The sequence below is a fragment of the Protopterus annectens genome, chromosome 6.part0 (genome assembly GCF_019279795.1).
Source record: "Protopterus annectens isolate FY-2018-M chromosome 6.part0, PAN1.0, whole genome shotgun sequence".
NCBI lineage: Eukaryota > Metazoa > Chordata > Ceratodontiformes > Protopteridae > Protopterus > Protopterus annectens.
Window position 1 is genome coordinate 853,208,667 of NC_056737.1, and position 17,939 is coordinate 853,226,605.

Below are 17,939 nucleotides of genomic sequence, written 5' to 3' on the forward strand. Positions count from 1 at the left end.
AAGCTCTAGCTTCCTTATCCAGAGGAACCGGATTCTTAACAACAGAGGCTCTAACACCCTTAGGCCCCTGACTAATAGTTTCTGGGTCCGCCCTAGGACTCTTATACAGATATTTATGAGCCTCAGGCACCCTGTAATACCTGTCTGGTTTAACTGGGGCAGGAGGCACAGAATCTGGATTAAGGGAAGCTTCCGAGAAAACATCTGAAACAACATCCAAAACCGGAGGTATAGCTAAGGGTCTATGCTGTGGTAAAAACAAGAACTCCCTAAGTCTCTTCCGGGAATCAGAGTAATCCTGTCCCTCCTACTTAAAATGCTCCCTCATGGAATGCAGAGTTTCTGAAAATGAAAAATCCTCTGGAGGAGAAGCAGAAGGAGTGGAATCCTCTGCATCAGAATCGAATAAGGAGGAAATCTTGAATGTCTTCAGCAGAAGACTCTGAATCATCTGAGGCCTGCTCCAAACTTTCCAACTCTGGCTCCATCCTGGGCCTCTTATCAGGAGGGGGCATAGAACCTCTAATTAAAGTAATCAAATCCTCTGCCATTTTAAGCATGTGCTTTTTAGGCACAGACCCTGAAGAACCAGAACTGACACCAGAGGAAGGCAAGACAGACCTGCCTTTAGAAGGAGCCTTAGAAACAGTAGCAGAAGGCCTAACCACCCTAGGCATAGAAGGGAGAATAGTAACCTGAGAGGCCCCTTCAGCCTGACCTGCCTCCTGAGAGGCCACATCCTGTAAAATCAAAGTTTCCCCCTGGGACTCAACAGAAACTTCAGCCGGATCCACCTGTTCAGCTGTAGCTTCTAAAGGTCCGAAACGGACGAATCATCCTGCCTAGGCTTTAAAGATTTGTCTTTGCGCTTCTTAGTAGAAGCAGGTGTCGGAACATCCGACGGCATATTATAATTACACCTCTTGCCAAAGACTAACCTAGCGCAATCTAACCTCCGTTTTATAGTGTGCTTATTAAACCTAGCACAAAACCGACACCCGACTACGTCGTGCTCCGGTCCCAAACAAGGAATACAAAGCGAGTGGTAATCCCTATGCGGTATCTGTTTCCCACAAGAAATACAATTATTCACTTTTTCTGACATCCGGTAAGTAACTGAGGCAAGAAAAAACAAAAATATTCCCCAACGGGTACCAGCCCAACTTGGTATCGGTCTGAAACTCCGAAAACGAAAAATTTCAGAACGCCGAACGGCACTTGCAACGCTGCTTCTGCATCGAACCATGCGGCAAAAAAGACTGAGGATATGACGTCGGTCATGCGCCTTTATACCCTGACGCTCTGATGTCAGATCTAGGCGCCCATGACCGACGTCAGCCTAATACTTTGGTATTCGGGCCGACCGAGGACAGCGGACTACCCATAAGTAAGGACTGCAGCAATGTGAGATGAAGAACATCCTGAGTTTTCTGCCCTTTATCTTGGCAGGCAACTGACCTTCAATATGGGAAGACTCCGTAAAACCACTTTGCTCCACCTTTATATGTTAGTTCTCTAGGCAAACCAATAAGTAGGACAGACGACTACATAGGGTCTTAGGGACAAATGCTTGGCAGATAATAGTCACGAGAAGCAGCCAAGCAGAAGAGAGACTGCTCGTGACAGCCTTTATGGGGAACCTGCCTCATACACTGACATTTCCCTTTCTGGATGACATGTAAACACACCAAAGTAAAAATAGAAAAAAAATAAGCAGAAACTCCAGTGGGGCACTCATCTGAGACACGGCTCGGTAACGAGCACAGAAGAAGCATATAAACATCCAATGATGGCGTTCGGACAGCAAACAAGTTCTGAGGTATGTACATCCGTATGTCACCTTTATACCCTACATCTTGTGCAGGGAGCATACGCGTGACATAAGATGTCTATAAATTCCAACGGTTTTGGTATACTGGCTGGATGCTTGGTTACCTTTGGCAGGAGATCTTTTATGTAAAGAATACAGCAAAAGTGATATGGAAGGACATCTCAACAGTTCCTATAATGTATCTGAGCTTGTCAAAAACAATTACTTTCCCAGATGAAAGCCTCCTTCACTCTACGATAGATATCCCCAAAAGAAAGGTCCTTTGGGGAAACTGGATAACTTTGTAATGGAAAGTGCGTGCACTAAACGGGACAAATCCTTATCTTCTGAGCTTGTGGAATCTGAATCTTCCTGAAAGGCCACCTCCCTGCTTCTTTTAGATGGGGAGACTTCAGTGTGGGATAGCTCCCTGAATTTCACGAAATTATAAATTCCAGTGCTAATTTTTATGAGGTCTTGAGCTTTGGCCTGAATTGAAGTGGCTGAGATGAAGAAAGAAATGGTTCACTTTGGTTTAGTTGCCCACTTAGAAGGGGTGACCTGATGTTGTGGTCATCTGATCATTACTTCAGTGAAGGTTTCAGTAGCCGAAGTAGGTAAGGTGTCATCCTTGAGACCCACAACCAGCTCATCAGAAAAAGAGGCCTGATGAGTGACATCAGACCCAAATAACATCTGTGTCTTGGTAACAGTGGTAGGTAGGGCGGAAACCAAGGTGGTTTCCTGAGGTGTCAAGCCACAAGTCACTGGACCAGGGGGCTGCAAAGGCACTTCATCTGTGTCATCAGTCAACTTAAGAACTTGAGCTGGAGCTTTTTCGGAAACATCAGAGTCCTTGATTTTTTTTTGTCTTTCTGTTTCTTTGGAATGAAATTAGCAGAAGTTGGAGTTTGCGAAGACCTAGCAGTAGCTGTGGGATGCAAAGCTACAGAGGGAACTAAAACCAGGGACACTATATGGGCCACTAATACCTCATCTCTACATCTGAGATGAGTTTCTGCTTGGAATTTGAACAGTCAGGACAATTAGAAATGTTGTGCTGATGCCCCACATAGAACAGACAAAACAAGTGAAATTCTTTATGCGGGATTTACTTCCCATAGTTCAAGCAATTACCGACCTTTTTAAACATTAAGTTAATACAGAAATATCCACAGTCGGGTACCTATCTGACTGAAGAATGGATCCTCTCTGGAAAAACAAGCTGACTGATGGAATGTAAGCATTATGAACACATGTGAACAGCATCAGACGGTATGGCTAGAAAAAAACTGGAGGGTCAACAGACACCCTTCTTATACCCCAATGTTCAGATGTCTGTCCTTGGACATCTGTCAGATAGGGATGATGCAAAGACTCAGGAAATCGGGCCAGTCAAAGGCTTCTGCATGGCAGAAAAAAACAAGAATCAGCACTGTAACACTGACTGCAAACGGCATATGCTTTTTCAGCTGTCAGTATGGAACACAGCCTACTACAGCTTTACAGTATTTTTTTCAATGTTGAATTTACACCAAGACAATAAATACACTCATTGTCTTTTGGACAGAATTTTCAGCATCTGCAACTTTAAGCAGCATATTGTGTCCATCTAGATTAAATCTACAAAATCCAATTCCACGAAAGAACCTCATTCATCGTCCTTCTCAACTAATCTCTCAAGCCAAGTGCTCTGAAACAAAGCAAAGACAGCAGTTTTGCCCACTCTGAATCATTATACAGATGCCTTCACTTTACCCCACCAATATACTGTTTTCAATAAAAATGTAGTGCCATGTAAAGCAGCTGAAGAAATAATATAAAATGTAAAGCAGATACTTTTAACACTCCAGTTAACAAACAATAAAACAAAGAGCTCTCAGATACCCAGTCCTTATCATGTCAATGGACCTTTATGACTCTGGCTCAATGCAGCATCCAAGTTCTCAACATCAAACGTAATGTATTTCACAGTATCCCCAAGAAAAGAAGACATCAAATAAAAATCACACAAAATATGAAATATGCATTCTAACCTTGAGAGTTTCTATTTCACCTTCAAGCTGCTTGGTGTAAAGATCACTGTGCTCTCGAAGCTTACGTTCTTTTGATGCCTCTGCTGAAACTTCTTCAAGCTGAGCCTCCAGCTAGAAAACAAATCTACTGATTATTCTCTTTCAAAGTATACCTACAATGACCACGTGATTATTTCAATTAAATTTAATGATTTAATCAGAAAAAAAGAGAGAAAAATACTGATCTGTAAAAATATATTTTAAATGACACTTTTTCAAGTCTCAAGCTACAATAGTTACAAGACAACTTTTTCATTTCTTGATATCTGGGACTGCAATAAGTTAGTAAATGTTCTCGTAAATCATTAATGTCTAGTACCTGTAAAATATCACACCTCCAGCATCCTACACTTTCTCTTAGATTCTTAATCATTTTCTGAAAAGTGACGTTAAAGAACATAAACCAAATAAAAAGAAGTTATGTACTCACCATAACATTCCATCTGAGGAGTTATTCTTCACTTGTCTTCAACCTGTGGGTTCATGGATCCGTATTGGATTTGACTTGGTTGCATTTCCAGCATCTGAGCCAAGCTCAAAGCTCCTCCCCTTACCCACAATGCACCTGTCTCCTTCCTCCCTTCAGATCGAGTTTGTTGCCCAATCCATTACTCACACCTGACCCAACAGGGCCTTGTCACTAGCAGAAAAAAATCCTTAACAAAGAGAAGGACAAAAGGGCACCCTGAAGGTGTCCACCTTCTATACTTATACAGCCAACAAACAGTTCAGACAAGGCCAGGGGAAGAAGGGGGAGATGGCTGAAGACAAATGAAGAAAAACTATTCAGATGGAACGTTATGGTGAGTACATAACTACTTCTTCATCTGAAGTAGTTATCTTCATTTGGTCTTCATCCTGTGGGACAGACTCCCCAGCTATTAAACACCTGGGAGGCCCTCATGGAAGGATATTCTGGAGCACGGCGAAGCCAATGGATGCCCTGTTCCTGGATACCATGCCCAATTTATAATGTGAAATGAAGGCATGAGATGAGGACCAAGTAGATGCAGAACATCATCATCCGACGAAGCTCTGGACCAAAATAAATGCCAAAGTGGCCATAGATCTGTTACAATGTCCTTTTCACCTGACCTGGAGGGGAAATCCCCCTGACAAAATACGCCCGACTGATACACTGAAAAATCCAACAAGCAATAGTAACTTTAAAGATTGGTTTCCCTAAAAAGGGCTTGGAGTAAGAAACGAAAGCTGGTCAGATTTACAAAATGTTTTTGTCCTGTACAAATAGAAACGTAACTGTGTACATCCAACAGATGCAATTTATATTCTCCCTTATTTTGAAAATTTGGAAAAAAGACCGGGAGATTGATCATCTGATTAATGTCGGCCTCTGAAGCTACTTTGGAAATAAAAGATGGATTATTGTGTAAAGACACCCTGTCCTTATGAAAAATCATATAAGGGACTTTGACCGATAGAGCTTGAAGTTCCGACACTCTCCTGGCAGAAGTAAAGGCAACTAAAAATGCAGTTTTCCAGGACAGAAACTGCAGACCCATCGAAGCTGCAGGTTCAAAGGGGGGCAAAACTAAAGCCTGAAGCACTAATGTAAGACCCCACAGTGGCATAGGATCCTTCACTGGGGGTCTCAGAAGAAAGGTACCTTTAATGAAAGTCTTGCAAAGCTTTGAAGATGCCAAGGAATCCATATTTTCCCCCACATGAAAATTAGAAACTGCAACCAGTTGAACTTTGACTGTGAATGAACTCGAGCCTTGTTGAAAAATCCCTGATGAGAATTCCAACACCGCAGAAACTGGAGCAGTAAAAGGATCCAATGCACGCTGTGAAGCCCATACAGAAAAACATTTCCACTTGCTATAGTATACCTTTCTGGCGGAAGACTTATGAGCCGCCACCAGAATTCTTTTGACGGGAAAAGATAAACTGCAAGTCCTTTATTTTAGGGTGTGTGCACACTTATGCACCCAGCTTACTGTACGTTTCTTATTTTTTATATTTTTTTCCCTAACAGATTTGTTTTTCAATTGAATTGTACAGGTTAGAGGTCACATTAATGGGAAAAGTTTTAAAATGATTTACTGTGGTCTCATTTTTTATATCACAAAAACCTGGCATTTTAACAGGGGTGTGTACACTTTTTATATCCACTGTAGGAGATGACTTCCAGTAATTTACAGGAGAAAATCAAATATACTTGGAGGTAATTACAGTAAATGAGACACTGAAGAGAGATATATAAAATCAAATGACAAAAAACAACAGAAGAAGCTTTAAATAGCTAATCAGATGAGATGATAACTGCAGAAATAAGAGGATGAAACAAATCAAAGATTGCCTGAACATGAGGCTCATCAAGAACTGTTTCAAAAATTAGTAGAGACAGAAGGCAAAACATGCAGAGAATAACGAAAGTTATGTACTTCCATAATGATATATCCTTGTTGTCTGTCTCTGTCTGGTTCAACCTATGGGTTATCAGATCCTACTGAGATTGATGCTGGCCAAATGCTTCAGAATTCAACTGGTCGGGCTCCACTTTCCCTATCTACAACCTCAAACTCCTCAATAGACTCCTCAGATTGAGTTTGCCCCATCTAAAAGTAGCTCTAAATTACATTTCTCCCACAAAGAAAGAGGACAAAGAACTTCAAGAACAAATCAAAGATTGCCTGAACATGAGGCTCATCAAGAACTGTTTCAAAAATTAGTAGAGACAGAAGGCAAAACATGCAGAGAATAACGAAAGTTATGTACTTCCATAATGATATATCCTTGTTGTCTGTCTCTGTCTGGTTCATCCTATGGGTTATCAGATCCTACTGAGATTGATGCTGGCCAAATGCTTCAGAATTCAACTGGTCGGGCTCCACTTTCCCTATCTACAACCTCAAACTCCTCAATAGACTCCTCAGATTGAGTTTGCCCCATCTAAAAGTAGCTCTAAATTACATTTCTCCCACAAAGAAAGAGGACAAAGAACTTCAAGAACAAAGGAAAATGAAACCTACTCCATTCGGTCATCTTAGACAAGGATACTCACCAAAAAGGGCAGGGGCTGGGGGGGTGGGGCTGAACTACACAGCGACAGACAACATGGATCTATTGTTACGGTAAGTACATAACTTTCATATCCAATAGTGTCTTCTCTGTCTGGCTTCAACCCATGGGACGGAGTCCACAGCCACTTAATAATCCTTGGGAAGAACTAAGGAAAGATACTCTGCAATACGGTGCAGCCAAAGGAAGTCCTGTATCTGGACTAAATGTCCAGCTTGTAATGAGAAACAAAGATATGCTGGCCCACCCAAGTACCAGCTGCACAGACCTCATTGAAGGACATTCTGGAAAAAAAAAAGCCATAGAAATAGCCACAGCTCTAGCAGAGTTACCCTTAGGTTTGCCAGGCAGGGTCTTGCCTCTCAAGGCATAATCAAAAGAAATACAAACTGATAGCCACTTGGATAAAGTCACTATCAACACAAGCCTGCCCAATTTAGATCTTGAAAAGGAAACAGCTGCCTGCATTTTCTAAAGATCTTAGCCCTGTTCGGGAAAGATCTCAACTGTCTAGGCACATCCAAGCAATGCAGTAAGTATTCATCCTTGCTGAAAAATTGGGGAAAAACACAGGAAGGTGAATAGATCTACTGAGATTACTTTCAAAGACAACCTTTGGCAGGGAAAGAATGATTGGTGTGGAGAGAAATCATACATTTATGAAACACCAGGTAAGGAGGGGAAGAACTGCAGCTATGAAACTCTCCAAGCTGAGGTAACAGCCACCAAAAACAAAGTTTTCCAAGATAACAACTTCAAGTCTGAAGCAACAGAAGACTCAAAAGGAGGGCCTGCAAGAACTTGCAACATGAAAGGCAAATCTGAAGGAGGAACCGGATCTCGAATGGGGGGGGGGGGGGGGCAACAAAACTCCATCTTTGAGAAAAGACTTGGAAATTTTCAGAGCAGCCAAAATAACATAGTCCTTATCAACATGAAAACTGGAAACAGCTGCCAGTTGTATCTTAATCGTAGAAAATCTAGAGCCTGAATTAAACATTACAGCAAGAAAATCTAGAACTGACTCTAAAGCAGTGGAAAATGGATCAAAAGCTTGATATTCCACCCACATCACAAAGCATTTCCATTTACTAGAATACACTTTCCTGGTAAACAGCTTTTGGGATGAGGACAAGATAAGCACAAAACTATCAGAGAGCTTGGGATCCCTGGTCATCAAGGGAACTGGAGAAACCATGCAGTTAGCTGTAGTCCCACAAGCATACCATGCAGTTAGCTTGAGGGACTACAGATTGACAGGATCCAGACCCGCTGGATGAGATAGGTGATCTGGAAAGATATCCAGAACCCAAGGGAGTACAGCTGCAATGGGCTGACTAATGGAGAATTTTGACAATCAGAGGAGAGTACAGTTGTGTACCTACCATAAATGTAGATGTTCGAGTGTATTCACTGTTGCAGTCATTACTCTTGGGTTATCCTGCTGGCAGGCTACCCTCAGTCGGCCAGAATTCCAAAGTCTACATCCGGCGTCAGTTGCTGTCACCTCTTCCCTGACGTCAGTGCGCCAGGGGTATAAATGATGCAGCAGACACCATTTTCTTCAGATGTCAGGTGCCCCCAAATTGGTAGGCTGGAAAATATGCCAATAAAAATGCATGCAGAAAAATAACATTTCCTTCTTCTACAAGCAAATACACCAAATAGGTTGTATGGGATAGAGAAGTGCAGATAAGTCCCAGCAAAGAAAAGGGGGGTGGTGGGTGGGTAACCTGGACTGCAACAGTAAATACACTAAACATCTACATTTATGGTAGGTACACAACTGTACTATGTTCATTGTGTTTCACTGTTGCAGTCATTACTCTTGGGTTGAATCCCAAAGCTGAGGATGGGTGGCTGGGCTAAATAGGATTAGGAGAGGCTATGAGGCCCTGCAGGGCTGCAGTGGCAAAGCCTGCTCTGGACTTAAGAGTAAAGAGGTAAGTGGTAGTGCTTTGTGAAGGTGTGCACTGAACTCCAGGTTGCAGCCTCTAAGATATCTTTGGTTGGTACTCCTCTGAGGAAGGCTGCTGAAGTGGCTGCTGCTCTGGTGGAATGAGGCCTAATGCCCTTAGGAACTGATTTGCCATGTTGAGAATAGCAGAAGTGGATGCAATGACCTATCCATTTAGAAATAGTTAGCCTTTCCTTGTGATCCTGCAGCATATGACACTAAAAGTTGCCCAGTCTTTCTGAAAGCTTTAGTTCTGTCCAAGTAGAAGCGTAACTGCCTGTGTATGTCCAAAGAATGCAGAATTTTCTCACCCTTGTTCTGTGGATTTGGATAAAAGGTACGCAAGTGAATGGTTTGGTTGAGGGCTACACTGGACACCACCTTAGGCATAAATGTAGGGTTTGTCCTCAGAGAAGCCCTGTCTGGATGGAAGGTCCCACAGCCATGAGTGCTTGTAACTCCGAGACTCGCCTTGCAGTGGTTATTGCTAGGAGTAGAGCTGTTTTCCAGGATAAGAATTTTATATCTGCTGTTGATGCTGGCTCGAAAGGAGGCAGTGTGAGTTTTTCCAAAACATAATTGAGGTCCCAGGCCGGAACTGGTGCTCTCCTTGGAGGACTAATGTTTTTGGCCCCTCTGAGGTACTGCCTTATTAAAGGATGAGAAAAGATAGGTGGTTCTGCATTGTAATGGGCTGAAATGGCAGAGGCATGAATCTTAACTGATGAGAAAGAAAGGCCTTTGTCCAGCATCTCAGTTAGGTATTGTAAAATCTGAGGGATATTTGGTACACACGTGTCAATGCCTTGTTCCTGGTTCCAACCACAGAATCTCTTCCATTTTTCTGGTACTGGGCCTCCTGGTCTCCAAGATAACATCCATAACGTCTTTTGAAAGAGGAGTGTTCTGAATGGCTACATTATCCGCCATGCTGCCAGATTTAAGGTCCTGAGTTGGCTGTGCAGGATCGGATTGTTTTGTTGGGTCAGCAAATGAGAAGTTTGAGGCAATACCCATGCTGGACCTTGAGACAAGCTCTTTAGGATTGGGTACCAGTGCTGGCGTGGCCAGTCTGGTGCAATATCATTTTTGGCTTTTCTTGTCTGACCTTTAGGAGTACCCTGGGAAGGAGAGGCAGTGGAGGAAAGGCATATACTGTTAGATTTTTCAAGCTGAAGGATAGGTTGTCCACTTTCCATGCTTGCTTGTGATAAATCCTTGTGCAAAATCTCTGCAATTGGCAGTTGTGAGGGGAGGCAAAAAGATCTATGTCTGGGCATCCCCATTTCCTTATTATCATGCTGAAGACTTGTGGATCCAGTTTCCGTTCGTGGGGATCCATGAGGTTTCTGCTTAGCTCATCTGCCAGAGTATTTGTTTTTCCTGGCAGGAATTTTGCTGGCAGGTGAACTTGAAAAGCCAATGCTGTGTCCCATAAGGTCATTGCTTGTCTGCAGAGGGGGGGTAGGAATGTTTACCTCCCTGCTTGTTTATGTAGCACATGACCGTAGTGTTGTCTGTCTTAATCAGTAACTGTCCTGGATGAAGCAGGTCCTTGAAAGCTGTCAGGGCATTTTGAACAGCTAGCATCTCTTTTTGATTGATGTGAAGATGCATCTGGTTTGCAGGCCATGTGCCCTGAATACATTTTCCTATCATATGGGCCCCCCCCCCCCAGGCATAATCTGATGCACCCGTTTCAGTGTCTGTCTGGCTGTGGGTAGACTGAATGGCAGACCCTTGTTGTGGTGACAGGCTTCTGCCCACCATTGAAACTCCTGTTGCAGGTAGGGAATGAGTGCAATTACTGTCTCCAGGCTGTGGCAATGCTGAGTCCAAACACTTTTTAGATACCATTGTAGTTTCCTCATATGCAGTCTGGCATATGGAATTAGTAGAATGCAGGATGCCATGAAACCCAAGGCCTGCAGGATTTTCCTTGCAGATAAGTGGGTTTTTGTTGCCAATTTCTTGAAGTAAGTAGTCAGTTGCTTTTGTTTGTCTGGCATGAGATAAGCCATCTGGGCAGTTGTATTTAAGCTTGCACCCAGGAATATTATCTCTTCAGAGGGCACTAGTTTTGATTTATTTTCGTTTACTGTGCACCCTAGGCCAATTAGTAATCTTCTTACAAATGCCAGATGCTTTAGAAAAATGTATTTGTTCTCTGCTTGAATTAGGCAGTCTTCCAAGTAGGGATATATTTGAATTCCTTTTTGTCTGCAAAATGCAATTACTGGTGCCAAGCATTTTGTGAAGACCCTGGGTGCAGTAGATAGATAAGCCAAAGGGCAGTGCAGAGAATTGGTAATGCATTGAGCCAGCTATGAATCTGAGGTATCTTCTGTAAGACTGATTGGGACATGCAGGTATGCCTCTTTTAGGTCCAAAGTTATGAGCCAAGCCTTCTCGCCCAGCATGGGCAGTAGCTGCTGTAGAGTCAACATCTTGAATTTTGGAACTTCCAGAAACGTATTTAGTATAGACAGGTCCAGTATTGGTCTCCAGGTTTTGTCCTTTCTGGGTACTAGGAAAAGTCTGGAGTAAAATCCTTGCCCCTGCTCTTGTTGTGGTACTTGCTGAATGGCCCTCATGTCCATGAGGACTGTAATTTGTTTTTGTGCCTCTGCCATTGATTGTGTGGCAGGTCTGGCATACCTTTTGACCTTGGTAGAGTGTGAAAATGGAACCTGTAGCCTTGGGACACTATGTTCAGAACCCATTTGTCTTGGGCAACCATTTGCCAATTTGATGAAAAAAGTGCTAGTTTTCCCCCTAAGGGGGCTGCCAAAAGAAAAGTGCTTGGATCTGGTAGAGGAAAGTCACTGGGACTGTTTCCTGTAAGGCTGTGATTTGTCTTCTCTGCTTTTGGAGGTAGGAGCACCCCATTGTTTAGGCCTGTATGAGCCTTGGGGCTGAGATCTGCCTCTGGGATGCCTATATCTGCCTCTTTGTGGTCTGTATGACACTGGAAAGGACCAATTTTTAGAAGGCCAGTTCCTGCTAAACCTGTGTGGCTGTACCTGTAAGAAATCCTTGACTGTCTGCATGGATTTTGCTTTATCCTCCATTTTTTTTCAACACCTCTTCTGCTTTAGTACCAAACAAAGTATCATGCTGTAATGGTGCATCTAATAATTTTGCTTTAACATGATCAGGCAGATTCTGGTCCTTTAACCAAGCATGCCTTCTAATAACAGAACCTGTAACAGCGGCCCTGCAAGAGGCCTCCAGTGAATCATAACCACATTGCAAAGTATGCTTTCCCACTTGTTCAGCTGCATGCAATAAATCCTGCAATTCCTTGCTCTCTGAACATTCAGTATTTGTCAACAATTTCTGTTTAAGCAGTGACATTAAATATTGCTGATATTTAAGCATATGAAACTGACAATTTAAAGCCTTTACAGCCAGGGTAGCAGAAGTGTAGACTTTTCCCCCCATCTGTCTAGAGCCTTAGAATCCCTATCAGAGGGGACAGGGTTTTTTGCAGTGGAAGCTTTAACCCCTTTGGGATCCTGAGATATAGTTTCTGGGTCAGCAGCGGGGTTTTTATATAGGAATTTATGAGAATCCAGGACCCTGTAGTATCTGTCTGGCTTAGCAGGTGCAGGGGGTAGAGAGTCAAGGGACAGGTCGGACTCTGAAAATACATCTACAATGTCTAGAACAGGTGGAATAGCAAGGGGTCTGTACTGAGTAAGTAGCAGAAAGTCTCTGAGCCTTTTCTTAGATTCAGAATAATCTTGGCTCTCCCAGTGGAAATGCGTATGCAGGGTTTCCCCAAAAGAATAATCCTCAGGAGGAGAGGCTGAAGGAATGGATTCTTCAGCATCAGAATCCTCATAGGGAAGCATGGAGTAATCCTGTTCAGAAGAGGAATCAGAGGAAATAGAAACCTGATCAGAAGAATCATACTCTGTCTCTTGCCTAGGCCTCTTATCAGGAGGGGGATGGGAGCCCCTGATCAAAGCAATTAGGTCTTCGGCCATTTTCAGCACCTGTTTTTTAGGCATGGAAGTCTGAGTAGGAGAATGCTGTACTTGTTTCTTTGTCTTTAGAGCTGCTTTAGTCTTTGAAGCTGAAGATGGCTTAAATATATAGTTGTGTAGGTCTGAAGACACCCTCAGAAGCCGATGCCTGCTCATTGGCTCTGGACCCATCTGAGGGAATGATTTCCAAGTGTCCAATACCCTGAGTATCCAGAGGCCCAGTCGGCTCCATGTGGGAGTCTGAAGCGGCCTGTGGCTCTGAGGTAGCGGGTGCCAGGGGCTGCGAAAGCACCTCACTGAGAACCGGCGACTGGCCTAGCAGAGGCCTCGTCGTCCGTTTTGGACCTCTGATCCCTATCCTTTTCCTTGTCCTTGCGTTTTTTGTAAACTCCGGTTGTCAGCTGGTCCAATGGCATTATATAATTAAATCTTCGGCCAAAGTAATGAAATGCAAAATCGAACCGACGCTTAATAGTGTGTTGGTTAAATCTAGCACAAAACCGACAGATAACAACGTTGTGATCAGGGCCTAGGCAAGGAATACAGTAAGAGTGAAAATCCTTATGAGGTATTTGCTTCCCACAAGAAATACAGTTGTTAACTTTTTCTGACATCGGTCTACAGCAAGAAAAAAATTTCCCCAACGGGGTACTTAGCTTTAATGAAGACTTTGGTTCTGAAATTCGGATTTGAATATCTCAGGAGGTGGATGACCAGCACTTGCGATCTGCTTTTGCTTCAGGCACAGCGCGGCAAGAAAGACTGAAGAAAATGGCGTTGGCTGCATTATTTATACCCCTGGCGCACTGACGTCAAGGTAGAGGCGACAGCAACTGACGCCGGACCTAGAGTTCGGAATTCTGGCCGACTGAGGGTAGCCTGCCAGCATGATAACCCGAGAGTAATGACTGCAACAGTGAAACACTATGAACATCTAAGGGATAAGCATTCAGGAGTCCCAGGGGCCAAGCATGTACAAGAGCATCTCTGGGTGACTGTTCCCAGGAAAGACTAAGGTATAATAGCTGCTGCACTTGGTGTTGGAAGAGGAGGAAAAGACAGTGCAATACAGAGTGCCTCAGCATCAGAACATCCAAGCTGCCAGTCTTGGATTCAAAGACCACTCATGAGGAAGAATATTTTTGCTCAAGCTGTTGGTCAAAATGTTTGACTTCTCTGGACTGTGCACTGCAACCAGTGACTGTTGAAACGAGACTGCATACTGACAAATCTTCATGGTCTCCTGACAAACAGGATAAAAATGTATTTCCCCCTTGCTTGTTGAGATACCAGATAACAGACGTACTGTCCATCTATATCAAAATCACACTGCTGGGGAAGACATCCTGAAAAGCCTGCAATGCAAGGCCAGTTATCTCCAGGTCACCGATGTGGATGTTGGCTTCTGCAAAAGACCAGGACCCTTGAACTGTTCTCTCTCTTTGAAACCCCCCCCCACCAAGAAGGGATGCGTCCGTGGTGATCCTGACCACAGGAAGGGGAAGAACAAACTGTCTGCTCTTGGTCATTAAAGGAGACTAACCACCTCTCAATCTGACCATGACACACCTTTGTCAATATTACTGGAAAGTACATTCGATGGGTCAAGTATGACCACTGTACTGCAAGAGTCCACTGCACGCTCAACCCTAATGAAGCTTCCATGAGGCCTAGGAATTTCAAGATCGCTTGAACTGGAGGCTTTGGAATGGCAAGTACTGATACTGTCTGGGATTGAAGGCTGATCACTCTGCAACTTGGGAGCTGAGCAATTTGACTGACCGTATCTAAGTGGCAACCTATGAATTTTAATGTCTGAACAGTTCGCAGACAAGACTTTAAATAATTGACCATGATCTCTAACTGGCTATATACTGGCAGGAAGGTATCGCTGGCTGTGATGCTATTGCAGGGGCAGTGAGGAGCCAATCATCCAGATAAGGAAAAGCTTGAAAACTCTACAGCCAGAGCCAGGGTGAAATCACTACCATGCACTAGTTGAATACGTGGGGGAAGGTGGTGAAACCTAACAGCAGGGGACTAAAATGATAATAACTGACCCCCAGTTAAAAGTGCAGAAGCTTCCTGGGGTGCCTCACTATCTTGATATGATGGCAGGTGTCCTTGATGTCTATCGATTACATCCAGTAGTCCTTCTTCAGCAAAAGTAGAATGGACTGCACCATGAACATACATAACTTGGTCCGTTTCACAAAGGGATTCAATTTGCTTATATCCAAAATGAACCTGTGGTCCTTCTTGTTCTTTGGTACCAAAAAGAAGCTTGAGTAGACACTGGATCCTCAACGATCTGGTGGGACATCTTGTAAGAATAGACTTGCCATCAGCTTCTATATCTACTGCTGTCTGTGGTCCTTGACAGGGTTGAATATATGGGAGACGCTTGTGATGGAACCCTGGAATTTCTAAAACAAGAATGGTACAGCCTCTAGACAGAACTCAACAACCATGTGTCCAAGGTGATTACCTCCCAAGCTTCAGGGTGAACAGTCAAGCAATCCTGGACTGCCTCTACAGCAGGACAGTTGGGCAACCCTTCAGGATCACCGAAAGGACCTACCAGAAAGGGCTCTGCAGAAGGCCTTACTTTTGTGGACTGACCCTATCCTGTAGATAGCAGCCAGTATGGCTCTCCCACCCCCCACCCCAGCCACAGACGGAACATTCTAAAGATGCATCTTGGGAAGAATGCTGCGACTTTCTAAAAAGTGACTTTTGCCCACCTTCTGATTCCTCAATTAGGGGCACTGAGACAGTGACAGCATCTACCCCTTCTTGTTCGCTCCTAGTAAAAGTGTCCAAAGTCTTAAGGTCAAACAAGAAAGAGCCATCAAAACAGGCATCAACAAAGAAATGCCTTGAGGTAATCTGCAAAACTGCAGAGTTGCATCCAAGCATGGCATCAAAATGAGCCCCATGGAAAAGCTGGCAGGGTAGACAACCGAGAGTCTCCAGAGTCTTCTGAATCTCCAGAGACTGCTGTTTCTTAACATTTTTCGACACTTCAGCCACAAGATTACACTGAGGTCTGGTCAAGTGGAATAAGTAGTTCAGTGTCCTCAGAGCGAATGTCACTGAGGCATATGATCACTTCCCTATATGGTCCAAAGCCTGACTCTCTGTTTAGAGGATGGACTGAGGAACTCTCCTTGGAGACTTCCTTCTTGATGGCGGCTCCAACCATGATCGCATCCATGGCTGGACCCTTACTCCAGTGCAGTCAGTATTTGGGAGAAGCAAATGTTAGGCTCCACCATGTCAAGTTCCTTCCACGCCCTCCGAGACACTAGGTTTACAAGTGCATCCACTTGGGGAACCACCCAAGGAGTGGCTGGGCCCACCCCAAAGACAGTACAGTTGTGTACACTTAACATAAATGTAGATGTTCGAGTGTATTCACTGTTGCAGTCATTACGTTTGGGTAATCTGCTGGCACGTTGCCCTCAGTCAGCCTGAATAATAAAGTCTTGGGTCCTGCGTCGGTTGCTGTCTCCTCTTCCATGACATCAGGTCATCAGGGGTATAAAACATGCAGCCGACGCCATTTCATTCAGTTTTTCTTGCCCCAGATGTCAGGTGCCCCTCAAATTGGGAGCAAAAAAAAAATATATATATATATATATAAACAGTAAACTTATGAATGCACTTTTAGAAACAAACATTACCTTCAACCAAAAGCAAATACACCACAAAGGCTTTTAAGTATAGTGAAGGAAAGAAAGGTATAGAAAGGGGGATGGCGGGTGGGTAACCCGGATTGCAACAATGAATACACTCGAGCATCTACATTTATGGTAAGTGTACACAACTGTACTATGTTCTTCGTGTTTCACTGTTGCATTCATTACATTTGGGTAGAATCCCAAAGCTATGGATGGGAGGACGGAACTCAACAGCAATAAGAGTGGCTGTAAGGCCCTGCAGGACTGCAGTGGCAAAGCCTGCCCTGGATTTGGAGAAGAGAGGTAAATGATAATGCTTTGTAAAGGTATGAACAGAGCTCCAAGTAGCAGCTTCTAGAATGTCTTTGGTTGGGACCCCTCTGAGAAAAGCTGCTGAAGTTGAGGCAGCCCTGGTGGAATGTGATCCCCTTGGGCACAGGTTTGCCATGGTGCAAATAGCAGAAACGAATGCAGTGGCTTATCCACTTAGAAATAGTCTGCTTTGATATAGCCTTCCCCGCTGACCCTGCAGAAAATGTTACCAGTAGTTGCTCAGACTTTCTTAGTGATTTGGTCCTGTTTAAGTAGAATCTTAGTTGTCTGTGTACATCCAATGAATGCAGAATCCGCTCCCCCTTGTTCTGCGGATCTGGGTAAAATGTTGGCAGGTGAATGGTCTGGTTAAGAGCCACACTGGATACCACTTTAGGCATAAAAGAAGGAAAATATAACAAAAGGCTCCAATGCCATGAGAGCCTGTAGTTCTGAAACCCTTCTTGCTGAAGTGACTGCCAAAAGAAAAGCTGTTTTCCAAGATAGAAATGTTATATCCGCAGTAGCTGCTGGTTCAAAAGGAGGCAGGGTGAGATTTTCCAGCACAAAATTGAGGTCCATTGTAGGAGTTGGTGCTCTTCTGTGAGGCCTTACATTTTGGCCCCTCTAAGATACTGTTTAAGCACAGGATGAGTAAAGAGGGGAAGCTCTGCGTTGTAATGAGCCGAGATGGCAGATGCATGGATTTTTATTGAAGAAAAAGATAGGCACCTGTCAAGCATCTCAGTCAAATATTGTAAAATCTGAGGAATATTGGGCTTTGCTGTGTCTATTCCTTGCGCTTGGTTCCACGCACAGAATCTTTTCCATTTATCAGCATAAGATTTTCTAGTACTAGGCCTTCTAGCTTTCAAAATGACATCCATCACAGATTTACTGAGAGGTGTTGTTTGAATAATTAGTTGATTAGCCATGCTGCAAGATTCAGAGTTTGGAGCGGAGTGTGCAGAATTTGACAGTTCTGCTGAGACAGCAGATGATGTACTTGAGGCAAGTACCATGGAGGAAGGTGAGAGATACTCCTTAGGAGTGGGTACCAGTGCT

At 43.7% G+C, this 17,939-nt stretch overlaps 1 protein-coding gene across 1 annotated transcript in view; it reads right to left on the bottom strand.

The window, feature by feature from the left end:
* Positions 1–17,939, bottom strand: part of LOC122803905 (serine/threonine-protein kinase MRCK beta-like) — a gene marked incomplete in the record, with an annotated part of 2,302,169 nt that overhangs the window by 851,751 nt on the left and 1,432,479 nt on the right. Inside the window, 1 exon segment of the mRNA XM_044073588.1 lies at positions 3,847–3,957. Within this exon segment, the coding sequence (XP_043929523.1) occupies positions 3,847–3,957 (111 nt within the window).